The 27,665-nt window shown below is 40.5% G+C and overlaps 1 protein-coding gene across 1 annotated transcript in view; it reads right to left on the bottom strand.

Annotated features, from left to right (window-relative positions):
* lamb1a (laminin, beta 1a) overlaps positions 1–26,560 on the bottom strand; it is a 95,226-nt gene extending 68,666 nt beyond the window's left edge. Inside the window, exons 1-11 of the mRNA XM_078235461.1 lie at positions 26,333–26,560; positions 24,183–24,358; positions 13,958–14,087; positions 11,485–11,558; positions 8,998–9,186; positions 8,720–8,783; positions 7,214–7,419; positions 5,580–5,700; positions 4,239–4,427; positions 2,575–2,754; positions 126–238 (exon numbers count right to left, since the gene is read on the bottom strand). Coding sequence (XP_078091587.1) covers positions 126–238; positions 2,575–2,754; positions 4,239–4,427; positions 5,580–5,700; positions 7,214–7,419; positions 8,720–8,783; positions 8,998–9,186; positions 11,485–11,558; positions 13,958–14,087; positions 24,183–24,358; positions 26,333–26,363 — 1,473 coding nt within the window. The 5' untranslated portion in view covers positions 26,364–26,560. The remainder of the gene's footprint in view (positions 1–125; positions 239–2,574; positions 2,755–4,238; positions 4,428–5,579; positions 5,701–7,213; positions 7,420–8,719; positions 8,784–8,997; positions 9,187–11,484; positions 11,559–13,957; positions 14,088–24,182; positions 24,359–26,332) is intronic.
* Between the last annotated feature and the right edge of the window lie 1,105 nt (positions 26,561–27,665).

Genomic DNA, 27,665 nt, shown 5'->3' with positions numbered 1-27,665 from the left:
GGTTCAGCAATTTTGATGCTATTTCAAACATATAATATTTCTCCACAACGTTAAAGCTATTCATGTACTCTTAGAAACCTTAAAGATGGTTTGGGTAGTGTTTTCTATTGCCGCCATTTTCTTACCAGACACTGATCACAGTTCCTTCCCGTCACCAGACGTTTACAGAAGCAATTCCCCGTGACGTCATCACATGGACTCCCTCCTGGATGTGTTCCCAAATGGTTACAGGTACATGCTAAGTGAGCAAACAAAGAAAAACAACGTGCCTCAGCAACATGCCCCATTTTCAAACAAAAATCAGTGATATAGGAATATTTAAAGTAATTATTGACATGGTGATTGGGGAGGTGGTTGTGGTCACGGGAGTTTCAGCTCCCACCTGCCTGCATCTCAGCAGAAGCGACCAGAGGAAAAACCTGGCAGATATCGGAATATGGCAGGTTCATAAATGGGTTTTGACCATTCCTGCCCACAGCAAGTAAAAGGCATCTTAAATATGCAAATCAGTACACCCAGTGTAGGACTCTAATTATAATTTCAATGTACAAATAAGCAGAGGACGTGCAATATATTTTTGCCCCAGTTATACAGGGCAATGGGCTACCTAACCCTAAAAGGGGTTACTGGAGGTTTCATAGAAATACATAGAAACCCTACAGTGCAGAAGGAGGCCATTCGGCCCATCGAGTCTGCACCGATCACAATCCCACCCAGGCCCTACCCCCACATATTTACCCGCTAATCCCTCTAACTACACATCTCAGGGACAATTTTTAACCTGGCCAATCAACCTAACCCGCACATCTTTGTTTCCTAACAACGGCAAGCTTTTTTAAAAAACTTTTTGCCAGAGGCAACATTACCATTTGTTTTTGGTGTCACATAAAAAGCTTCCGCCAACCTCACCTCTACCTGCCAGCCTAGTATGCACAGATGCCAATTCAATGAATAAAACCTGCTTGTTGCCCGTGGATCTCCAAATATTTTCAAATCAAACCTGAACCTCAAAATAGTTCCAAGTTTCCTGACCATGACTGAAAGGGGAAAGTAAGGGTTAGTCACAGCATACAAGAAAAACTGTACTCTAAGGAGCTGCAAGAAGGGTGGGGTTTTCTGACAAAGATACAAGATGCTGGTTTGACCATTGTAACTCATTGTTGAAGGTTGTAGCTATAGTGTAACCATGATGGCATAATCACCGTATACACAATTGGATAACTGCATTAAAGCATCAAATCATGTTAATGCATGATTGGTAAATGCAGATGAACTATTATCTGTATAACACTAAGAATGAGGGGCAGGATTTACTGCTCAACCTGCTGTGTGTTTCACGGAGGTAGCTCACCACTGGCTGACAGCAGGATCTTCTGGTCCCACCGTTGACAATGGGGGTTTCCTGTTGAATGCACCCCTTGATATCGTGAAACCTGCGGTGGGGGTGCATTGCCAGTGGGAGCGGAAGATCTCACTGGTGTAAACAGCTGAAAAGTTCCAGCCGATGTATTGTAGTCGAGAAGCTTATGCTCCATCCTGCATGGGTATGGCTTCCCCGCAGTTGCTTGAATATAAACCGGCGAACAAAGAAACTAGAATCTCGTTTGGTCTTTTCGTAATTGGACAGGATTGCTTCCCTCCCTTTCAATGATCTTGAACCGATACCACAGACTCAACATTGGCTATCTGGTCATTTTCAGCTGGAACTGAGAATCCCAATAATCATCGCCCCCATCCCCAAACCAACCTCCAAAGAAAAAAATGTTCCCGAGGGTAGAAGACTAATTGCATTTCGTTTAAACTTTTGATTTTGGAATTTACTGCTTTATTATTTTCTGCACCCCTGATCGTCTCTCATTTTCCTGTGCTAACTTTCACAAGGAAATATAGAAGACAAAATACCAGCACTGAGGAAGCAACCGTGACATCTGGAAAATGCTGAGAAAATTCCTTACAAGTGAACCTAGAAGGCATGAGAAGAATGTCTGTATAATTCAAAGTAAACTATTGCTCAATTGGAACAAATGTTTTTATGGCATGAAATGCTTGGATTCTTTCTCTGCTTGTAAGCCAACTTTAAGATATCCAATTTTTTAATGAATGGATCTGCCCTTCAAACTATAAATTGTTCTGTCCTAGCCACACATACTGAATGAACTGAATATTTCCAGGTCGTTCTCCGGACTTTCAGAATCTGTACCATTTTGCTTTTAAAATATGTACTTTGAGATAGTTGCATTGATTGTGCTAAAATGGCTCTTAAGGATAATTTCCTTTCAAACAGTGTATGATGAGCAGCCATCATTATATTGAAAATCTGTTGGCAAAACAAATGACTAAATTGGCTGAAAGTCCAATTAAAGACATTTTTATTTTTTAAACTGATGAACGGACAGTTCTATGTCGATCCATTTTCATGCAAACAGTCCTACAATGGAGCAATATTATTCAGGTGAAACTATAGCACTTGTAAACAATCCTTCGCAAAAGTGGAATTCAGAGCAGGGAGAAGGAAGGTTATAAATTAGAACACAAAGGGAAAAACATCGATTTCAGAAGCAGTCATCTACTTACCCTGACATCCCATTGGGTCATCTGCGCTTAGTCCAAAGAAGCCCTCTTTGCAGAGATCACAGCGCTCACCCTCAATGTTTAGCTTACATCGGCACTGTCCCGCAATGAGATTAGCTGTCAAATCAGTGTGACTGTCACAGATCCCACCATTCAATGATCCAGCAGGGTCACAGTTACAAGCTGCATTAACAGGAGATTGAAGTAATTATACATCAAAAGCATAGCAAATGGTGTTTGTTTTTTTAAAAAAAACAAATGCTTTCAATTTATTCATTTTCCAACTTGAAGTATTTTTTTTATCTCGACCACTGTTCGCAAGAATGAGTGAGTCAACAACGATATAAATTTTAGTTAATGCTTGGTTCAGTTGTTATGAATCGTCAGAAAAAAAAACTTTCATTTATCCTTTCATGGGATGTGGGTGTCGCTGACAGAGCCAGAATTTGTTGCCCAACCCCAACAGAATTTTGTCCTTCATCGCGAGAGGGATGGAGTTTAATAACAGGGCGGTTATGTTGCAGCTGTATAAGGTGCTGGTGAGGCCACACCTGGAGAACTGTATACAGTTTTGATCTCCTTATTTGAGAAAGGATATACTGGCACTGGAGGGAGTGCAGAGGAGATTCACTAGGTTGACTCCGGAGTTGAGAGGATTGGCTTATGAGGAGAGACTGAGTAGACTGGGCCTATACTCATTGGAATTCAGAAGAATGAGGGGAGATTTTATAGAAACATACAAGATTATGAACAGAATAGATAAGATAGAAGCAGGGAGGTTGTTTTCACCTGCAGGTGAAACGAGAACTAAGGGGCATGGCCTCAAAATAAGGCGGAGCAAATCTAGGACTAAGTTGAGGAGGAAATTCTTCACCCAAAGGATTATGAATCTGTGGAATTGCCTGCCCAATGAGGCTACCCTCATTGGATGTTTTTAAGGCATGGATAAATTTTTGAACAGTAAGGAATTAACGGTTATGGTGAGTGGGCGGGTAAATGGAGCTGAGACCACAAAAAGATCAGCCATAATCTTATTAAATGGCAGAGCAGGCTCGAAGGGCCAGATGGCCTACTCCTGCTCCTAGTTCTGATAACATCTGAGGGCAGCTACAAGTCAACCATATTACTGTGGATCTGGAGTCACATATAGGCCAGACCAGGTAAAGAAAGCAGATTTCATTCCCTAAAGGGCATTAGTGAACCAAATAGATTTTTTTCCCGATAATCCATAATAGTTTCATGGTCACCATTACAGAGGCTAGCTTTACATTCCAGATTTATTAATTGAATTCAAATTTCGCAGACTGCCATGGCCCCAGCACAGTAACCTGGATCTCTGGATTATTGGTCCAGTAATATTACCACATCATCAGCTCCCATCAGTTCTAATTATAATGCGTACATTTGGTCACATCTCATCAAAAGCTTGCTTTTGTACACAAGTTTGAATTGAGAGTACAAAATTATTTAATTCCAATTACTGAACTCAAATTTCACCAGTGCAAAAATAACACTGAATTGAGAAGGAATATTGCAGTGAAAAAAGCAAACACCTTGAAGCACATGTTCCATTTCAAACTTCTAAAGCTTCCCCAAAAAAAGGATCAAACAGGTCAGTGTCATTCACTTCTTTCACAGATCTTGGTGTATCAAATAACAGTACTTACGTTCACAGATGTCGCTGGCACGAATACTTCGTTCTGGATGCTGGTAGTAGAAAGGTTTGCATTGTTCGCAGTGATGTCCCATTGTATTATTCCGACAGCCATCACAAACACCACCACTAACATTACCAGATGCTATGTACACAGCCATGTCAAAGTGACATTCATCAGCATGCCCATTGCAGTTACATCCTGAAATTTAAAATACATAAAACACTAATTTAACATACCCATTATTAGCAGCACAAATCAGAATCACACACCTTAAAACAGATTAAAATATGCAGTGCACATGTAAAGGATAATCGGCCCCCCACCCATCAAAGTGCTGGTCTCTAGCAACTAATTAGTGCTTGCAGACTTTCTAGAGAAGGATGTTACATTCCAGCTATGCATGGCTTACTAACACCTGCAGGTTCACAAATGAGAAGAAGAATGGGTTTTTGTCTGATTACACTCCTTTGAAGCACCTTGGAACATTTTGCTACATGAAAGGCACTGCATATGGGCAAGTCCTACTCCCAGACTTTGGTGGATTCAGTGCTTTATCGTGCAAAAGTAGTTTTACAGGTGGTGGGCAACTCCAGCCAGAACTTGTCTGCAACTTGTGCACTGTAAAGGTGGCAATGTGGAAGGATGAAATCAAAAGGATTGAATAACCTCAACTTCTATCAACTTTCTCATTGTAAAGGCAACTGAAAATCTCACCCCAACAAAATATAACTTTGTTATGTGCTGTACTTTATTAATTTTTTCCATTTCATAGAATCATAGAATCTCTACAGTGCAGTAAGAGGCCATTTGGCCCATCGAGCCTGCACCGACAACAATCCCATCCATGCTCTATTCGCCATAATTCCATGTATTTACCCTGCTAATCCCCCTGACACTAAGGGGCAATTTAGTATGATCAATCCACCTAACCTGCACATCTTTGGACTGTGGGAGGAAACTGGAGCACCCGGAGGAAACCCATGCAGACACGGGGAGAAGGTGCAAACTCCACACAACCAGTGACCCGAGACCTGAATTGAACCCAGGTCTCTGGCGCTGTGACACAGCAGTTCTAGCCACTGTGCCACCTCCTTGATGTATGCCCCAGTGCAAGAGGTACTGGTCAAGTTCAGGTATGTTACCCAAGCAGCCTTTATTCATTTGCAAGCCTCAACAGTAAATGTTATGCAGCAATGCTAACCACTGTGCCACCCCTACTCAAGGCCAAACTTCCTAAGCTATTGGAAAATAATAACCATGTTATATTTTAAAGATAAAGAAAGCTACAAATATATGCTGCGTGCAGAAAGCATGCCCAAAAGTGAAGCCACACTCAAGTTTTAAACCCACTTTGGCATGCATTGCTGTTGCGGCCTTCGGCAGGTTTCCAAGGTGCATCATGGTGGAAATCCTCACATAGCTCACAGTTTAAACCTCTGGTGTTGTGTCGACATACACACCGACCATGTACCTGAAAAACAATGCGAACATTTATTCAATTGCCCGATGAACTGTTATTTTAATGATATTTTGCACTGCAGAAAAGTTGCTAATACTGTTTCCACGTTTACTTGGATTTTCACACAAGTTCACCAGGAACCAATATTATTAATTTGTTTGTATCATTTTAAGGCTCTAAACAAATGTTTTTGGTAGATACAGGGAAGAGAAAACTTCAAAATTCTTGCATATTTCCCAGTTAAAAAAAGAGGCACAAATATTCAAACACATCTGCTCAATTTAACTCAAAAATCAAACTCCAACTTTCTGTATACAGTCGCACATTTGTGCCTATAACCATGATAGCCAAATTTAAACCCCAAACTTTCTGAAACAAAATTATTCCCCAAGGATTCAAAGTAAATGTTAATGCATTAGAAACAGTATGTACTTGTATCATTTGGGATACCATTAATCAAGCGTACACTAGAAAAATATTTGGCAGGAAGGGAGCAATTTCATCACTATTTTTCCGTATCAATTTCTAAGATATCCAAAGATTTTTTTAAAACTTCATCTGCAATGAAACAGTGGAAGGGCCTCAAGTTTAATATAGAGCATTTCTACATTTCCATCAATTATTTTGCCTGAAAACTGAATCAAATGTATATTTAATAAAACACTGTTGCGATATCAATTACAAGACAAACATCTGCACAGATCACATTTCACTCAATCCCCCACCAGAAAAGGGATTTCAAAGAATATAGTGGCACAGTAGACTAAAGCACTACATTATATAGCAGTGAGATACAAACATCCTACTTTGTCGCATCACTGAATGAATTATCTCTGCCTCAAAACAGCTGGGGAAACAGGAATCAGAGGCACCAAGAGGGAAAGGAGGTAATTTTTCCCCTAGATTACTCTTACAAACATCCTATCAGCTGGCCCAGCCTATCACTGAATGACTCAAAGCAGGTTTGTCACCACTTTTATCTTGCAGCTGGGTTGTAACCCAGGAGAGGGGAAAGAAAAAAAATAGAAATAAAAGTAGTATGGTATTAATAAAATTAGTACAATGCGCTTGATGAAAACTAAACATGTCCAGACTGCAATCTGACCGCTGTTGCAGGAAACTGAAAAAACAGCTTTGATTGCTGAAAGTTTGTGAACTCAAACTTGGTTTTGTCTTAAGACTCAGAACAGGAAATGGTGGAGCCAGGTCAAGGAAACTGTTCATCTGGGTTCAATTAAGCTCTGATGGAAGCACCATCAAACTTCACTGTGGAACTGGCACCCTCTCCATTCAAGCCTTGAAACAAAGCTTGTGCCTGTCCGTATTTTATAGCAGTCAGTTTAACACAGCAAAAATATATTTTATTGTCCCAATGTTGAATGTGGAAGCCAATGAAGTGAAAAATATTTAATAACATAGTTCAACACGGAAGTGCAGTGAAAAGTATTTAATAGCATTGTCTACCATAAAAGTTGAAAATATATGGTTTTGCTAACTTAATTTGCAAATCAAATTTTGCACTCACCTTCCCGTCCACATCTTGGTCATCAGAATCATTAACAGGAGCACACTCACTGGCGTGTCCATAGCAGAAACAGTTGCCACGAACTACCATGTCATAGATAGCGTAGTAATATTTTTCTTTGATTTCCACTCGCGAGTCTAGCAAATTGTCACCCAGAGTGTGGAGCCTGGTAAACTTTATCCTCAAATTTGTGATCTTCAGCATATCTTCAAAATAGAACATGCAAACAAATCAAAATTCTTCCATTAAGATCAGATGGGGTACTTCTGAAAACAATAAGACGGCTTCTTTTCTCAAAGACACATTCAAGATTTTATATCGATTTTACAAGCCTACATCCGTTAATTATTCTTCGATTCTAATCCAATGTGAGGCTAATTAGAAACCATGAGATATAACATGTATTCAAATCGATCAATTTTAATACTGTTGAAAAGTGCCTTAAGGCAGATCAATGGAAGATTCAGATATTGAAATAGCTTCTCTGCTTAATCTGAATTTAGCATTAGAAGATCCAGCAAATTTAATGCAGAAGATGCTGCAAACAGATAGCTAAGTCTCTTTCCCAACAGCGCACACAAGTTAACATCCCTTGCATGTCTTACAAAACAAAGAGGATGCAAGATTGACACACAAATCCTGCATCCACTTAAAAAAAAAGGAATTCCAAAGTGCATTTCCACTGTAAAAGCTACACTAATTGAGACAAAAACAATATTGCAGGCTTCTTCCTCAACATCACAAGCCAAATAAAAATAAAGCTGGCGCAACCCTCCATGCAGATCAAGAACCTTGGGGGCTAAGTGCAGTACAAAATAATAATTGAGCTCAAGTACAGCTAGTGTGGTCCATTTCTTGCTAGAGTCTGAACCAGACAGAGTTTGCTCATTGATTAGGAATGTACTAGGTTGGATTTGAATGTAAATCTGGGTGGACTTGTTCATTTTTATTTAATCCATATTCAAATCACTTTTTTTGTCATTCAGATTTTGAAAAATGCTTTGTTTGCAAAAATAGTACAATCATTTCTTTCTCTCCATTCTCTCTTTCACCCTTTTGGCCAGATTATCATTGTTGTTTCATCTGGACTATAACAGACTAAATTGAATGAGAGCTAGAATTTAGGAGGCTTAAGAATTTTTTTTTAGGTTTTCCAGTCCTCTGCCAAAAATAACATCCTGAACATGAACATCCTCCACTTCTTTGCTGCAACCAAGTTGCATTCAAGTCAACAGGAAGCATGCGGATCAGACAGGAAACTATGATGAATGCAAATCTATTTACCCAGTTACTACCCTAGTATAGAAAGACAATTATCGGAAAAACAATTACAGCGGAAAATATTTAGAGGTCCACGTTAGTAATGGCAGCAATAAGATTAAATCATTGTGCTGTGTAAATAATTGACAGCAATCAGAGTAAGAGAGTGTGAAGTTTATATAAAGGTTTACTCTTTATGAAAATAAAAACACTGGTGATATAAACAAGTTATGTAGTAACAATTACTTTGTATTCTTCGGCTATAAGGGTCTTCAATTTTAAAGGCTGGATCCAGCACCCGGTAAATAACCTAAAGACAGACAAGATAAGTTTACCAGAAAACATAAATGACAAGGTATGTGCATCAGACAAACTTGGTTAATTCAAGAGCCATGATAATATTTATCTATACATCATGGATTGCTACTTTAAATTCTATTTAAATATTAATACACACACTACTTTGAGCCAGGCGGAATGCCTGGACAAACAGCTCTGTTCATTATCAAGCATTTGCTACAAACCTCTCCTTCAGTAGAAGGTTCGATATCAGAGTACCGAGAGTCACAAATAATGTCATCCACTTTCTTCAATGATCCTGTTGAGATGCCGGGAAAAGATGACTCGCAATCATAAGCGTAATACCGATAGACCTGCCAGGTCTTTCCGAAATCAGAAGATCGCTCGATCATCATAGCAGCTGGACGAAAAGTCTGGAGAAAAATATTTTTTTTTCACAAAATGAATAATTTAGCCAAATGTGTTTCAATAATTTGGATGTGGGCAAAGAAACACAGGGACATGAGTCAGTCATTCAATCTTTTCAGTCATTCTATTAGATCATGGGCGATTTCAACTCTATTTAGCTACCTTTGATCCATTCCTCAACACCCTTATCCAACATAGGCCTGTTGATCTGACTTAAAAATTTTAATTGGCCCAGAATCCACACCGTGTTGGGAAAGAATTTCATATCTTTATCCTTTGCTCTAAAAACTATTTCCTGATTTTACTTCCGAAAGGCCCAACTCCACTTTCAAGATTATGCCCTCTTGACCTTAAAAAGTGTTTTAAACATCAATATACCCAATCGAAAAACTGTCCTGTACGTGCGGAAAAGTTTTGATTAGCATGTTTCCCAAAAGAAAGACTTGGATTTATATAGCACCTTACATCTTCGGATATATCAAAGTGCTTTACAGCCAATGAAATGCTTTTTAAGTTGGGTCACTGTCGAACAGGAAACACAACAGCCAATTTGCACACAGCAAAGTCTCCCAATCAATAAAGTGATAATGACCAAATAATTGGTCCCGTGATATTAACGGAGGAATAAATATCGACCGGGTAGCAAGGATAGCTCCCCTACCACTTGTCAAAATAGTGGAATCTCTTACATCCATCTGACAGAGCCTCAATTTGACATCTCAGCTGAGATATGGTACCCCTAACAGCGCAGCTCTTCTCCAGTACCATATTGCAATATCAGCTTTGAACTTAAACTCACAACCTACTGACTCAGAGGTGAAAGTGTGACTGGGAGAGAGCCGTGGGCCAGAGGGAAAGAAAGAATACTCCTGCTTTTAGGGAAGACTAGTCTAGTAAGCTAAATAAAATAGTGACTTTGTCAATACATTAAATTCTACAAATTTAGAAACAAGCATTGCTTCAAGGAATGATCATTAATGCTATACATAATCCAAAATTATGGAGGGATGGATACTGCTTACCTCTAATCTATTATGTTAACAATGATTGCAAATATACTTGAATTTTTTTTAAAGAAAGATCTCATTAACCCCCAAATAACTCGTCTTTAAAATCCTCATTACTATTATGTCCTCATTGCATTCTGCGAAGCATCCGGTATATTTTCCTAAAAGGTGAACCCACACAAAACAAAGGGAAAATAAACAATTTAGAAACACAAACAACAATGAAGACAATTCTCCCAGTAACTAATTTTCTCTCTATGCTATACAACTTCATTATCACAGGGCTGTTTAGAAACTTCTGCGTTGCAGATCACCACTCAGAAAACTTGAAGCGGGCTTGCTCATAGGAAATTGGTTCTGTATGTTTCAAGGAGCACCCAAGCCGAACTTGCAACATCCAATGTGCCCACAGAAGACCCGGGTGATGCAGATACAGAAGATCTCCCAAAGCACTATCAATGACAATATGAACCGCAGTTCTGTGGGCACCCATATCAATCATCCCTAAGATTCATCAATTGCAACATCAATTGCAATTGCAAGTGATTACAACCCAATCACTTATAGCTTGGACATACTCAAACAAGTAGTCTTCTACCACGACAAGGGTAACTGAGAAAGAGCAATAAATGCCTTGCCAGTGACATTGAGAAGGAATTTTCAAAAGCACATGGTCAGTGGCATCCAAGTACTAACCAAGGCAGATTAACTCAAGTTTAAATTGCCATTGATGTAGATTCCCTACGTTATGGCAACATAGCATTACATTTACTTCTTAATGACGGTATGACAAATTAAAATCAGAGAACTGTTAAAACCATTCCTAATGTTTGTCTGGTGGCTGTTTATAGAGCAGTTTTCATGGGGAGATTACCTCCAAGTACAGGATCATCTATGGCAGATAGTTATAAATCAAGCATAAATTGTACATTTAAATTTAAAAGATAAACTCACAGTATTCCTGAAATGGGAGTTTTACTAAAAGAAACTAGAGGTATGTCAGATGATCCAAGTAGCGAGTAAAAAGTAGCCATTCTAAAAGTCTCATAAAACCTCAGTAAAATTCACAAGTCCTTTTTAGGAACTTCAATATTTTCACCACCCAAAGGAGCAACATCTTGCAAAAATATAAAGCACGAGAGCATTATTACAGGTTTGAAAATTTACATTGAATGGGAGTTAAAATTTGTGACTCGCTCATTCCAAAAAAAATTGGACTGATGGGAGGTTATTCCATATATAAAAAATTATGAGCCTTTCAGCAACTTAAGCACATGTAAATAACTAACTGTATACCTTGAATGTCATAATCAGGTGGGTAAAATGGAATTCAGCTTCCAGATCCAGTTGAAGGGAAACATTTTCTAAGCCTGTGGAAGGAAAAAGCAAATTTTTAATGAAGGAAAAGAAGAGAAAACTCACGGCATCAGTTTGAACAGTTTTATAATGCCGAAGTAGTAAAACATAAGCTACATAGCAATTACAGCACAGAAACAGGCCATTTAACCCACATGGTCTATGTTGTGTTTTATAATGACAAGGCACTAACCACTCATAAGGAGATATGGGGTAAATACATTGTGGGTTTAAGACTAGGCACATAAGGACGTTTATACAAAGGTCGAAAGCTTGATGACAACAGCAGCAGCAGAGCCATGCGTGCTGTGTTCTGCTCACAAGCCAAAGTGAAACTGAGACTGGGTTACATGACACACTTCCCTTCTCATGATAGCATGCTGCTACCCCTTAAAAGGTATATTACAACAGTCCATACTGGTGTTTATTCTCCACCCTACAAATAAAAATACAGAAAGCAATAACTTCACTCAGACAGTACAAATGAATGATTAATGAAATAATTAGGAGAAGCATGGTAAAGTATCAAAGTGGCAGAATCAAAAAGAACCACCATTTCTACAAGTAATTGGCCATTATCTTTTCACAAGCGGGACGGCACGGTGGCACAGTGGTTAGCACTGCTGCCTCAGTGCCAGGGACCCGGATTCAATGCTAGCCACGGGTCACTGTCTGTGCGGAGTTTGCACATTCCCCGCGTCTGCGTGGGTTTCTTCCGGGTGCTCTGGTTTCCTCCCACAGTCCAAAGATATGCGGGTTAGGTTGATTGGCCATGCTAAATTGGCCCTAGTGTCAGTGGGATTATCAGGGTAAATACATGGGGTTTCGAGAATGGGGCCTGGGTGGTATTTTGGTCGGTGCAGACCGATGGGCCGAATGGCCTCCTTCTGCACTGTAGGGATTCTATGATTCTAAGCACTGATTTCAGGTTTTTAATCGAACAGAAATTCTTTGGAAGGTGCCAAGAATGTCTCCAACAAACCTTTTAGTTTTGTACACCTGCGTTTCAGAGGTGGAAATAGATCAGAGTCACAATTTGGCACACTCTACTCTCATCAGGTTCCATTCTCTGTGGTGGTAGGATCAAGTGGCAGGGGAAGAAAAGGTATTTTGAAAAGACCATAGTATTAAAGAAATAGATGAAGTAAGTGCGAATGCAGCTGTACTAATTTATTTACAACCAATTCTAATAAGATTCTGAGGCATGAGAAGGTACACAAATCAGACTTTACATTGGTAGAAAAATAATATGCAAGAAAATATGAAAATTACAGTAAGTTTGGCCACTAGCTTTAGTTTTTTAAGAAAACGTAACCAAAAGAAAATGTTTGTGTATATTAAGCATTACCTTGGCTAATAAAGCAAAGACAAATGATGAATGAGTCGTACAAGAGCACAGGAAGACCCAATGGCTCTAAGCTTTGAAATGAAGGAGACCGGCTCAAGGATTTACCCCAGAATGCCAAAGGAAATCAGGTTGTGGGTGACAGGACAGTTACCTGCATACCTGTCACCTAAGAACATCGGTCAGCTTCCATGTGAATGAATATGAATTCCTCATTCAATTTTCTCTTTCGCCTCTCCTCAGTTTCCTGAGATACAGTCCCATCAGCACAACAGTCCTCCATCATATCTATCAAGTGATAATTTATCAATTGCGGGAACAGGCTTTGATTGCTGGCTTAAGGAGGGTCTCCACAGCCAAGTCGATGTCATCACTCAGTTACAACTTGCAGCAACAGGGTCACGTGTCAGAACTGTGAACTAGAAACTCCAGCTGATTTAATGCATCTTTCTCTCTCTCACGCACACAAGTCTAGGAGCATGAAAATCAACTATAGCAACCAGCTGAGCTTAATTAACGCAGCACAAAGCAGAGATTAAATCCAACAACTGCCTACATGGCTCAGTAGTGCACCAGGAACAATTTACTCACCAACTTATGACGTTGAAAGCTCTAGGTTAACGTGTAAAAGACCTTTTACAACTGAAGGTTTGTTAGTCCACATCATTCAACAAAATTCACATACTAAATATGTACATATTGCTTTATAGAATCCCTACAGTGCAGAAGGAGGCCATTTGGCCCATCGAGTCAGCACCGACCACAATCCCACCCAGGCCCTATCCCCATAATCCCTTATATTTGCCCCCTGAAACCAAGGGGCAATTTAATATGGCCAATCCACTTAACTCGCACATCTTTGGACTGAGAGAGAAAACAGGAGCACCCAGAGGAAACCCACGCAGACACAGGGAGAATGTGCAAACTCCACACAGACAGTGACCCAAGCCAGGAATCGAACCCGGATCCCTGGCGCTGTGAGACAGCAGTGCTAACCACTGTGCCACCGTGACACCCTGGTTTATGATGAACACCTTACTTTTATATTCTCCAAACCACCAGACTCACCGTTTTCAGACTGCCACCAGGTGTTCAGTCGGTTGTGAGCAAACGTTGTGACAACGTTCTCAATTCTATGGCTGTTCGGGTTTTCAGCAAAAAGAGTCCGTGAATCACAAGAGAAGCATTTCTTTTCTTCCTGCAAAAACAAAATCGAAGATTTTTAGTATGCTTTCTATTTTCTTCATGCTGAACACAATGCAAAATTGAATGAAACCCAAGGAGCAAAATCTGGCACATTTAGTAAACATTATTTTACTGTGGAAAGTACACTAATCTCCATTTGTGGTTTTTCCTGATAATGAACAAAACTCTCAGCTTGGAATGTTGCCACCATTCACACTGGCAGGGTTCATACCATGCAGGAGCATGGTGTGAATGACCGGTAAGATCGCATCTTCAATGCTTTCAGTAGAGATGGATGTACCAGATATGATTTAGAGTCACATCTATTAAGAGATTCCAAGTTTCAATCATAGTCAGTGGAGATAGAAAGTCTATTAGGGTGTCAGCGTGGATAATGATGATTCGATTTCCTGCTACACAGTTGGGGGACAAATACACAATCAGATCTTGTCAGTCACCGGGCCACATAAGAGAATATTGGGATGGGTGACCAAAAGCTTGGAGGGTTTGAAAGCGCATCTGAAAGATAAAGTGAGGGCGAGGAGGGCGGGTTTCCAAAGCTTTGGACCAGACTATTAAAGCAGTCATCAATGGTGAAATGACGAAAAGTTGGATAACATTAAGTGGCCAGAAATGAAGTAGAGATCTGAGAGCAGAGGTTACAGAATCAAGGGATTTGGAAAAAAAAGGGTAAAAATTTTAAAATTGAGTTATTACCGGAATGTGAACCAACATAGGTGAGCAAGCACAGGGGTCATGGATGAATGAGAAACTTGATGAAAATTAGTATTAGGCACCATTTTTGGATGAGCCCAGGTTTACAATAGACAACCAGCAGGAGAGCACCGGATTAGTTTAATCAAGTCTAGAAGTAACAAAGACATAGATAACAATTTCAGCTAATGAACAGAGGCAGGATAGTTCACATACAGGAAGGAATACATAAAGCTAAAATATTTCTTAAACTGCCAAGTACAAGTCATACAATGCCAATGTCAGAAGAGATCCTTTTGCCACCAGTTTGTTCTACATTCATTTGTGTTGCTTCATCCAAGGAAATAAGAAATGCATGGGAAAATTAGGGCTCTTAAGTCTCAACAACAGATCAATAAGAAACTTTCAGAGGTGTATATATACATACATATAGATAAACATTTAACATGACAGAAAAAGTAACACAACAGATGCTGCCAAATATGACCCTTTCCTCTACTTGTACACTATAGTCATGTATATTTCAAAAACATCTTCCATTACTTTGGGGGGATCTGCATTAAAGTGCAGCAAAAGTAGGAAACTACACATTGCAACTTGCACACAATAAGGTTAGATTTGCTGCAAAACCACAAAGGGGTTAACACTGAAAACTCAATGAACAATACGTCGCAATCTCATACCAGAATGGGAACAATGTCTGAAAACAAACTTGTGGCGACTCCTTCATGATGGGTGAAAGCATGGTCATGTAGCATCTTTTTACAATAAATGCCAGACACAATGACATGGTTTGAAACCTATTACTTTTCTGTCTCGTTCGTAAACAAAAAATTAGTTTGCCATGCACCTTTCAAAAAAAAGAGAATGAAAGCACTTTGAAATCACAAATTACTACTTAAGGTTATTGGTTCATTTCTTTGGTAACTTTGGAATCACTGCAATTAAAAATCATCAAGAGCACGCAAGCCAATTTATCCATCTGCAATCCATTACAGACTTTCCAGCAAATCACATACCATAAAGGCTACAGCTATCCAGGGGGTAAGATTCAACTTCAGCTGAAGCACAAACTGGGCCCGAGTGGATCAGCTGCCTATTATGTACCCCACATGGTTTGCCCTTTCAAGGATTTTGATGTCTAATCAAAATTACTATCCTAGAAACTAAATTAACTGAAGTTACTCACGGAAATTAGTTATTATTTGGAAAGAGTGAAAAGTGCAAAACTGCTTTTGTGCTGATCTGTTTGCAAGATACCTGTTGCTTTCCAGCAAGTTTTAAATCTGAAACAGATGTGCCTGCATTAGAACACATTTAATTCCCAAACAGAATTCAAGTAACGCACAGCAGCTGTTGACTAGAAATCCACAAGTGACGTTCAAAGCTTTAAAGCAATGAAAGTCACCTATGACACGGATTAGATACTGTGACAAGATTGCTGTTCTCAGGGAGAATTAAATGTAATTATTTTTTTGTAAAGGTTACAATGGCCAAATTTCTTCAAGGCACCATTATTTGCACAATTTCTTGAACAAACGGGATAAGATCGGAAGCCATTCAAATTTAACAACTCTGTACCACTTGCAGAATGAGGACAAAACAGGACTGCTGATTGCGATTGGAAGCAATAATCTCACATGAAAGCAGCTGTCAAACTCCAATTGATTAAGCCCATCGAAAATAAAGCTTTACAATTCAGCTGCAACAAAAGCATTTAATTCGGAGTAACCTGTTCATCCCATGCTACCGAAAGCTTTTTAAACCGAATAATACCACTTTCAGAGTTTTGACTTTTATGGAAAATTTAAAAAAAGTTATTCAAGCTCAAATGAAAAACACGCATCTGAATTGGTTTAGTAAGTGTTCCTACCAGAAGCTGAGGCAGAAGATTGGACAGCATGATTAGGTAAATGGCCAAACTGGTTCTAACAGGAGGTAAGCTTTACTGGATTTAGGACTGACTAATGATGAATTGAAAGTAGGAGTGCTGGAAATACTCTGGTCAGGTAGCATCTGGAGAGAAAAAAATGCTTGTGTTTCAGGTCGAAGACCAGGGAAAGATCTGATTATAATTAGAGTGTTGGGACTCATTCTGTGTTCACAAGAGCCAGTACCTTTAATCTGATGAATGAATTACAGTGCACATTTCTGCAGAGCTATGATGAAGGATCATCGACCTGAAATGTTACCTCTGCTCTTCTCTATTGATGCTGGTAGGCCTGAGTATTTCCAGCATCTTCTGATTGTAGTTGAGATTTACAGTATCTATAGTACATTGCTCTTGCTTGATACTGATGTTGGCTGTCCGTGTGAGTTTGCACCCCCCCCCCCCCCCCCCGTGTCTACGTGGGTTTCCTCCAGGTGCTCCGATTTCCTCCCACAGTCCAAAGATGTGCAGGTTAGGTGCATTGGCATACTAATTGACTCTTAGTGTCCCAGGATGTGTATGTTGGAGGGATTAGCAGGGTAAATATGTGGGGTTATGTGGATAGGGCCTGGGTGGGATTGTCGCTGCAGGCTCGATGGGCCGAATGGCCTCCTTCTGCACTGTAGGGTTTCCATGATTCTATGAATGAAATAGCAATATATATTTTTCACCTCAACGGACAGTAATAAATCATGCAAGGAAGAATAGTTAACTAGTTGGGAAGCTCTGCAAACTGACGTATTGTTAGCACTGGAAAACTGCACCAGTTCATCTATGGATTCACATTCTCCATACATTCTTTGGATTACCTCCTTTGAGTAAAGATTCAGCGACTTCAGGAAAGGTAGTGGAGGACATGCTTCTGTCTACATCAACAGGCATGAAGTGCAGATGGTCGAGAGCTTCAAGTTTCTTGGTGTTCAGATCACCAACAATTGTCCTGGTCCCTCCACGCTGATGTTATAGTTAGAAAGCCCACCAACACCTCTACTTTCTCAGAAGGCTAAAGAAATTTGGCATGTCCACTACGACTCTCACCAAATTTACAGATGCACCACAGCTTGATATGACTCCTGTTCTGACCAAGACTGCAAGAAACTACAAAGAGGTATGAACGCAGCCCAGTCCATCACACAAACCAGCCTCCCATCCATTGACTCTATCTATGCTTTCCACTGCCTCGGGAAAGCAGCCAGCATAATCAAGGACCCATTCACCCCGGACATACTCTCTTCCAGCTCCTTCCATCAGGAGAACGATACAAAAGTCTGAGATCACATACCAACCAACTCAAGAAAAGCTTCTTCCTTGCTGTCATCAGACTTCTGAATGAGCCTATCACATATCGAGTTGATCTTTCTCTTCGCACTATCAGTAACTGCAACACGATATTCTGCACCCTATCCTTTCCTTCTGCCTATATACTCTCCGAAGGGTATGTTTTGTCTGTATAACGCATATTGTTTCCCAATACATGTGACAACAATAAATCAAATCAAAGGTTGGGCATGATCTTTCTTACTTGTCCCGCCGGTCGAGCGGCAAGGCGATCCGTTTAGGGTGAGAATTGAAAAAAAAAAATCAGGATCGCGTCTAGTTGCTCGCCTTCGCAATCTTACCGGCACGGAATTGTGTAGGTAGAATGGTCTGCGTGCACTTTTTTTCCCCGTTTTACTGCTCAGTCTGCTGTGGTTGCACTCAGCTCAGCTATATAATAGTCAGACCTGATAGTTAAGAGCGCTGGGACTCATGATGTGTGTTTATAGGAACCAGTGGATGACTTGCAGACACACATTTTTTGGAGTATGATTCAATCAGTTCTAGGTAGCCAGGGTGTTTATACCAAAAGTACCCCCAGCTGACAAGGAGAATAAAATTGCATCCATGTAATGCAAAATGACATTCAATTAAGCAAACTATAAAAAGAAATAGCATGTGTATTACAACTGGAAACTGAACGTATTTAGCCACTATGGATAACATTGGTAGCATGTTCCCCAGTTTCTATATGAAGTCTTAGAAATCAGTTGAATCCTGAGCAGAACTTTTCTTTTTCACATCTGACCCATCGGGAACAAAATTAATTTCTTTCATGTCAAGCTCTACTTAGTGTTCGATTCACCTTCTTGCATGCTCACCTCATTAGTTTGAGGATGCAGGAAAGACAGAGTGCAGCCCAGATCCTCTCCTGCACAAATTTGCATTCACTCTATGCACATTACTGCCCAATTAAATGAGCTCTACCTCATTATCAATCCTTCTGTTCTCAATAGTCTCTCCAAAATCTCTCTTGTATTATGCCTTCACACCCCTTCCTTACCCAATTCCTATCCGTGCCCATAACCTTATATTTTCTGGTTTGATTCTACAATGCAAGATGTCCCTGCTCTTTAAACAATTCTGAGATCTTTCACATTCACTGAAGCAAACAGACGGACCTTGGATTTAATGTTGCATCCAAAAGATGGGACCTTAAATTTTTTAACAGTGCCTCCGTACTGCACTAAAATGTGTGTGGAAATGCATATTTTTTATTTGTATGTGGGAAACAAAAATAGGAGGTGCGTAATTGCAGAGAAGCGGGTAGGTGATTGGCCGCTGAGTATTTCCAATTTATTTTACTTAAGCTAAGGAATTAAAATTGGAAATGGAAGCCAAGGCTAGAGGGATTAATTTGCATTTAATTAATAAAATAACTAGTGCACAATAAAGATGTCTGGGCAGGTGATGTGTTGCAGCTGATGTGTTGCAGCTGTGGTATGCAAGACCAAGTGTACGCTGGTATGATCCATGACCAACATGTCTGCAAAAAGTGCCTGCAGGAACAAGGAACTTAAGCTCAGAGTTAATGAGCTAGAGGCTGAGCTATGGGCACTGCTACGATGCATCAGAGAGGGAACGTTACCTGGAAACTTTCTTCCAGAAGGGAGTCACATCCCTTAAGTTAAAGTAGACCGAATGGTTAATGGTTAGGGATAGGATGGTGTGTTAATGAGTTGGGTACTTATGAAGATGAGAAGGAAGCAGCGGAGGAGCCTCAACCTTCACAATTGTCAAACAAGTTTGAGGTTTGTGCAGCTTGAATGGATGTGACTGGGGCTGCAAGATGGATAAGTGAAATGACCATTCCAGAGACGTGGCTACAAAAGTGAGCAATGCTGGAACCTGAATATTCAAGGGTGCTTGACATTCCATAAGGACAGGAAGCTAGGAATGGTGGTGGGGGAGCTCTGTTAATTGAGGATGACATTAGTACGATAACGAGAGGTAGACTTTGTTCTAAAAATCATAGAGCATAGAATCAGTTTTCTTAGAGATAAGAAATAGCAAAGTTAAGAGGTTACTTAAGGAAGTAGTTGATAGGCCCCCGAACAGTAACTACACTGCAGGATGAGAACACAGGAATAAAGAATGGGGTTTTTAAGAAAGATATGGCAATAATCATGGGTGATTTTAATCTAAACAGAGATAGGACACATCATATTGACAAAGGTAGCCTGAAAAATAGTTCTTAGAGTTTTTGGGACAAGTTCTTGGGGAGGCACACTCTAAAGTCTACCAGAGAGCAGGCTATTCAAGGCCTATTAGTGTGCAATGTGGCAGGATTAATTAATGACCTCATTGTAAAGGAGCCCCAAGGTAGTAGCGATCATAACATGAATTCGCACTCAGTTCAAGGGAGAGAAGAGTGGGTCGGTTACTTGCTTTGGTATGAAATTTGAACTGGCTAAAGTGAACTGGGAAAGGGTAGAACTGGCTAAAGTGAACTGGCTAAAGTGAACTGGGAAAGACCACATATAGAGTGGTAAAGATAGAGTGGCAAACATTTAAGGAAATATTTCATAACACTCATCAAAGATATATTCCAGTGAGAAAGAAAGACTGCAGAAGGAGGATGCACCATTCGTGGCTAATGAAGGAAGCTAAAGATAGTATCAAATTGAAGACAAAGCATACAATTCTACAAAAGGTTATTGATATGTCAGAAGATTGAACAAAATTTTAAAAAACAGTGAAGAATGACTAAATAAAGGGGAAAAATTAGTACAAGGGAAAGCTAGCTAAAAATATGAAACAGATAGTAATAGTTTCTATAGTTAAAAAGGAAAAGTATAACTAAAGTGAATGCAGGTCCTCTGGAAAGAAACTCTGGGGAATGAATGGGAACAAGGAAATGGCAGAAGGGTTGAACAGATATTTTGTATACGTCTTCACTTTAGAGGACACAAACTACACGCCCAAAATACTTAAATCAAAATATTAGAACTAAAGGACTTCAGCCGAGAGTCTTAAAAGAAGCAACTGTGGAGTCAGTGGATGCATTGGTTGCAATTGTCCAAATTTCCCTAGATTCTAGAAAGGTTCCATGAGATTGTAAAATAGCAAATGTAACTCCTCTATTCAAGAGAGGAGAAAATAGAAAGTAGGAAACTACAGGCCTGTTAACTTAGCATCTATCAAAGGACAATTCTAGAATGTATTAACACTGTTATAGCAGAGTACTTAAATCTTAATGCAATCAAGGCGGCATGGTAGCACAGTGGTTAGCACTGCTGCTTCACAGCTCCAGGGACCTGGGTTCGATTCCCGGCTTGGGTCACTGTCTTGGTGGAGTTTGCACATTCTCCTCGTGTCTGTGTGGGTTTCCTCCCACAGTCCAAAGATGTGTGGGTTAGGTTGATTGGCTATGCTAAAAATTGACCTTAGTGTCCTGGGATGCGTAGGTTAGAGGGATTAGTGGGTAAATATGTAGGGATATGGGGGTAGGGCCTGGGTGGGATTGTGGTCGGCGCAGACCCGATGGGCCAAATGGCCTCTTTCTGCACTGTAGGGTTTCTATGAAGTTCTTTCTATGAAATCAGGTAGAGGCTTTCTGGTTTTGTGAAAGGGAAATCATGTTGGACTGATATATTAGAGTTATTTGAGGAAGTCACAAGCAATATAGATAAAGGGGACAAAAACTTAAAATGCTGGAAAATCTCAGGTCTGACAGCATCTGTGGAGAGAATAGAACTAATGTTTCGAGTCTGGATGACCCTTCGTCAGAGACTCTCATCCAGACTCAAACATTAGCTCTGTTCTCTCTCCGCAGATGCTGTCAGACATGCTGAGATTTTCCAGCATTTGCAGTTTTTGTTTCAATTTCAGCATCCGCAGTAATTTGTTTATCACAGATAAAGGGGAACTTGTAGATGTGGCGAACTAGGATATTGGTGGTTGATAAGGTGGCACATCCAACATTACTACATAAAACAAGAATTCTTGGTGTAAGGGCAACATATTAGCATGGATAGAGGATTGGTAGCCAACAGAAAGCAGACAGTAATGATAAATAGGTCATTTTCAGGTTGGCAAGATGTGACAAGTGGAATGCCACAGGGATAAGTGCTGGGCCTCAAATATTTACTATGTACAGAACTGATCTGGATGAAGGGACAATGTATGATTGCTAAATTTGCTGATGACACAGACAGGTAGGAGAACAAGTTGGGAGGAGGGCATGAGCAATCTGCAAAGGACGTAAATAGGTGGACAAAAATTTGGCGGATGCATTATGGGAAAAAGTGGACTTGTCCACTTTGGCAGGAAGAATAGAAAAACAGTATACTACTTAAATAGTGAGAGACTGCAGAACTCTGTGGTACAGAGGGATGTGGGTGTCCTGGTACATAAGTCATAAAAGTCTAGTATACAGATGCAGCACATGGTTAAAGTGGCAAATGAAATGTTGTAGCTTATTGAAAAGAGAATGGAATATAAAAGTAGGGAAGTTTTACTACAGTTGAGACCACATATAGAGTGGTTTTGGACTCCTTAGTTAACAAGATATATAATTGCATTGGTAGTAGGTCAGAGAAGGTCCACTTGACTAATCCTGGGATGAAGGGGTTAGTTTGTGAGGAAAGGTTGGGCCTGTATCCATTGGCATTTAGAAGAATGAGAAGTGAACTTAAGTTTAAGTTTATTTATTGTCACAAGTAGGCTTCCATTAACACTGCAATGATGTTACTGTGAAAATCCTCTAGTCGCCACACTCCAGTGCCTGTTCGGGTACACTGAGGGAGAATTTAGCACAGCCAATGCACCTAACCAGCATGTCTTTTGGACTGTGGGAGGAAACCGGAGCACCAGGAGGAAGCCCATGCAAACATGGGGAGAACGTGCAAACTCCACACAGACAGTAACCCAAGCCAGGAATCGAACCCGAGTCCCTGGCGCTGTGAGACAGTAGTGCTAACCACTGTGCCACCCTGAAGTTACTGAAACATACAAGAGCTTGAGGGGACTTGACAAGGTGGATGCTGAGAGAATGTTTCCCTTCATGAGAAAGACTAATACTAGAGGACATGGGTTAAAAATAATGGATCACCCATTTAAGACGGAGATGGGGAGAACTTTTTTCTCTGAGTGTGGTATTCTCTTCCCCAGGGAGAATGTTGGCTGGGTCATTTAATAGTTTAAAGACAGAGTTAGATAACTTGATTGACAAGAGAGTCATGGGGTATGGGGTAGAAAGAAAAATAGATTTGAGGCCACAATTAGATCAACCTGTTCTTAGCAAATGGTAGCGAGGCTTGAAGGGCCGAATGGCCTATTCTTGCTCCCTAATTTGTATGTTCGTTTAAAAAGGAATTACCGTTAAAATCTGTTTACATTGTTGACAAAATCATTAGCACATAATAAATGCAGATGAAATGATTTTACACTGAACAGCTATTGATTTTTTAATCGGCTTATGAAACACACGCGCTGCCGCCAAAAACATCCACAACTTCAACAGTAGCATCACGGAGGATTAAATAGACATCTTCAAAGACTGGAAAGAAGTTCCTTTAGGGGGGAGTGATGAAAATTTAATTATAAATGTTACCACCCAAAGGCAGAGATTAAAATTTTCTCTGATCACTTTCAGGCTCAGTGTCCTCCAAACTGGTCAGCACTGCAGCTTTCTGCTCTCCAGCCATGATTAACCTGCCCATTCAGAAATAAGCTGGCATTTTTGCATCTGGTTTGAAGATCCGCACTTTCACAGGCTGATGGCACTCACTCATGTGAAATTCAGTGTGAAAACAGCTAAAAACTGCATTTTCACAAGTATCCACGTGCACAGTTCCTTTTGATCAATGCAATCTGATCCACAGCACAACCAAGGTAGTGATGTGATGCCTCAGGGAGCATTACAAAGCCACATTTTTAAAAGCGATTGTGCGATAGAAATAGCGTGGTAGTTCCCATCAAGATAAAAATTTGTTGCACCCCCCCCCACTCCTACCACACTAGCATTTCTACTACATGACCGGCTAAAGAGCAAGCAATTAACATGAGTGGAACCAGAGTGACTGGTTACTTAATCTGGAGACAAAAGTAAATCATCGGGCTGGCTCCAGTGCTTTTCTGCCAGGCATAGACCTCTTGTGATCTTTCTTTCTCTCACAGGCACACGATAGTACAGATATATCATACCTGAAGGTGGCTGACAATGCAGAAGGGCTCAGGTTTGTACTTGCCACAGGTGGAAGTGGCAGAGAGTCTATCTGCTCGCCCAATCAATAGGTCTCCTGTGGCTGGGTAACAGCTCCCCTCAGCGCAGCCATAGCTGAACTGTGGCCCCTGGGTGATAACACAGCGCCAGAATGTGACTGGAAGACAAAGAGGGCATTTAGTTAGAGCACACAATAGCTACAAAGTTGCATACCAATATCATAGAATTATACAGCTCAGAAGGGGACCATTTGGCCTATAACGTCTGTGCTATCACAGTATCCAGTATGTTCATTCTTTGCTTTCCCCACAGCCCTGTAATGTTCCCCGTTCAGGTTAATATCCAATTCATCACATTCAATAACTTTGGTCTAAAATAAGATGAAAATTATCTTCTACAGTATGGTATAGCACATAGTGTTTGATTTAATTCATGATATTCCCCAAAATTCATAACTTGTTATAAACAGTTAGTTATTATTGGAGACACAGGACTTTCAAATTGTGCTGATGAGTGCAAGATAAAAAACTTCGACAGCATGTCTTTTTCAGCAACACTGCTACCAAGTGGCTAGTTTACGGCTGATAAAAATGTAAAGATCAACACACAGATCTTGGATTAACTGAGTCAGTTAAACTCATTAGAATGAGTCACCCAGTCAAACTATCGATACTTATCTTAAAGAGTGATATCGCTGTCTCCCTCCCAGACTGCTTTCTGACCAGTTACAGCCAAACTTTTACACAACATGCATTCTTCCAGCGTTCCAAATCCTGGCAAGATTTTCAATACAACTTTTGAAGGAAATTGAAGGGATTAAGGAAACTTGGTTGCTCCACACTGCTGTTATTCTGTAGTGGGTGAAGCTTCTACTGTTTCCGGGGGTTGGGGTTGGGGTTGGGGGGGGGGGGGGCAGCTACACTGTGATGGTAATCAGATTACCAACCCAGCTGCTGAACTGTATTACAATTTAGTTTATTTATTAGTGTCACAAGTAGACTTACATTAACACAGCAATTAAGTTACTGTAAAAATGCCCTAGTCACCACACTCTGGTTCACCTGTTCAGGTACGCTGAGAGAGAATTCAGCATGGCCAACATACCTAACCAGCTTGTCTTTCAGACCGGGAGTGGAAACCGGAGCACCTAGAGGAAACCCACGCAGACACGGGGAGAACGTGCAGACTCTGCACAGACAGCGACCCATGCCAGGAATTGAACCCGGGCCCCTGGCGCTGTGAGGCAGCAGTGCTAACCACTGTGCCGCCTCATTTTTTTGAGTTGATGTCTTTTAAAACACCACTCTCCACAGCTGGCAAAGCTCCGGGAAACACATGCATATACTCTGCAAGATATGTCAAAAAGTACATACAATGGCACCGAACAGACACATCCCATTAAAGTGCAACTTTAAAAACTTGTTCCATTAGTCAAATATTTTGTGTGTTTGTAAGGGAGGGGGATGTGGAGAAATAGCTTGATTGATCAATGTTAACATCTTTTTACCTTATATGTAAATCTCATCAAACTGCCTCTGTAAAATTATTAAAAATAGCTTACAGTATAAATTATCCTGGGATCAGATTATAGTCAGAGGGGGAAATCCCTTTGAAAATGGACTCAAGAGTTTGATTCAACAACCAGTCTTGCTGTGTTACTGAACAAGGAATTTTATAGCTGGGAAGGTTTAATCCAGTTCCAGCAGTTTCCTTAAACGAAGACAAGAGGGTGCACATTAACATACAACTTGAGGGAAGGGGTGTAATTTATAAACGAATCTCCAACTAAGCACAATGATAATGATCGCTCGAAAGTGTGCAAATACAATCAGTGCAAAGAACTCCTCACTTCACATTAACTGATGGGACATCTTTAAATGTTCAACCCAACAAACGAAATCAAATTAACTTAGGGAACCGTAACTGTTGGGAATGCTTAAAGCAACAAAAAAAGGTCGCAAATTGGACAGATAATCTATTTGGAAACAGTTTTAAAAACTTGGGTGGAACAGAAGTTTACTGCATGCAGCTGTGGTCAATTAATTCTCCTCTTCCATCCCGCTTTCCAGAGTTTTCCCTTTTTATTTTGGAAATACTTAACTTTGCGCAAATGTTGAAAAGGAAAACTTACCCAGAAGAGTTGCAATCCTGAGGGGAAACATTGTCGACTAATAATTGCCCTCACTTCACAAGAGGAGGGAGCTCGGAGTCTGTGGCTCTCTCTCTCTCTCTTTGTAATAAAGAGAAGGGATGAATGAAGAGGTAAGTGAAGGAGTGCAGTCAAACTGAGGGCATTATCCCGCAGTGGGGTGGGGCTGTGTTAGCTGCAGCCTCTCTCCGCGGGACTCTCCCTGTGACTGACTCTCTCGCTGACTCCAGTTCCCGCTCCGCTTCCAACTCCCGGAGTCCAGGGGGAGGGGACACCACAACACGCATGCGTCCCCCCCCCCCCCCCAAATCCAGGCCAATTCTCACCAGAACTTTCTGCTCCAAAAAATGCCCTGATGAAAATATTCGAGTAACTGCAACATTTGTAAGACCATTGTAAAATGTCTGAAACGTTTCCTTTACTGTATTGAAGCATCTCAGAATGTTACTTGATGGTATGTAAAGGACTTGAATATTATTGCTTTTTGTGTGATGGTCATTTTGGAATGATTTGATTTATTATTGTCACATGTATTAGCATACAGTAAAAATTATTGTTTCTAAAGTAAAGTTTATTTATTATTCACAAGTAAGGCTTACATTAACACTGCAATGAAGTTACTGTGAAATTCCCCTAGTAGCCACACTCTGGCGCCTGTTCAGGTCAGTGCACTAACCAGACCGTCTTTCAGACTGTGGGAGGAAACTGGAGCACCTAGAGGAAACCCACACAGACACGGGGAGAACTTGCAAACTCCACACAGACAGTGGCCCAAGCTGGGAATCAAACCCGGGTCCCTGGCGCTGCGAGGCAGCAGTGCTAACCACTGTGCCACCATGCTGCCCAAATGGACCACATCTTTCGGACTGTGGGAGGAAACTGGAGCACCCAGAGGAAACCCACACAGACACATAAACCTTTAAAGGAAGAATAAACCTTCCCCCTACCCCACCCTCTACGTTGGCTGTCTCTAAATTAATACATTGAATGCGAGAGTGCAAAGTGTTTAATTAAATAGTTACCAACAGCGGCCCTAGTACGGATTCCATGGAGAATACCACCTACTGCTCTGAGTAGGAACCCCTAGCCCCTTTCCCTCTTATTTTGTAGCCAGCTTGTTGACTGATCTCCGACAAGAGAGCATTGCTAAATGATGGCCAGAGCCTCTTCTATTTCCTTCCCTGCTTCTCTTAGCAGCCTGGGATACATTTAATATGGGTAGAGCAAATAATCCACTTACAAAGATGCTGAACCCCTTAATCTTTTCTCTCACATTATCCCATCCAATATTTCACACTATTCCTCCTTAACTACA

Source organism: Mustelus asterias, chromosome 19 (genome assembly GCF_964213995.1).
Source record: "Mustelus asterias chromosome 19, sMusAst1.hap1.1, whole genome shotgun sequence".
NCBI lineage: Eukaryota > Metazoa > Chordata > Chondrichthyes > Carcharhiniformes > Triakidae > Mustelus > Mustelus asterias.
The sequence above is the reverse complement of the archived record's forward strand: the minus strand, read 5'-3'. Positions and strand labels throughout refer to the sequence as shown.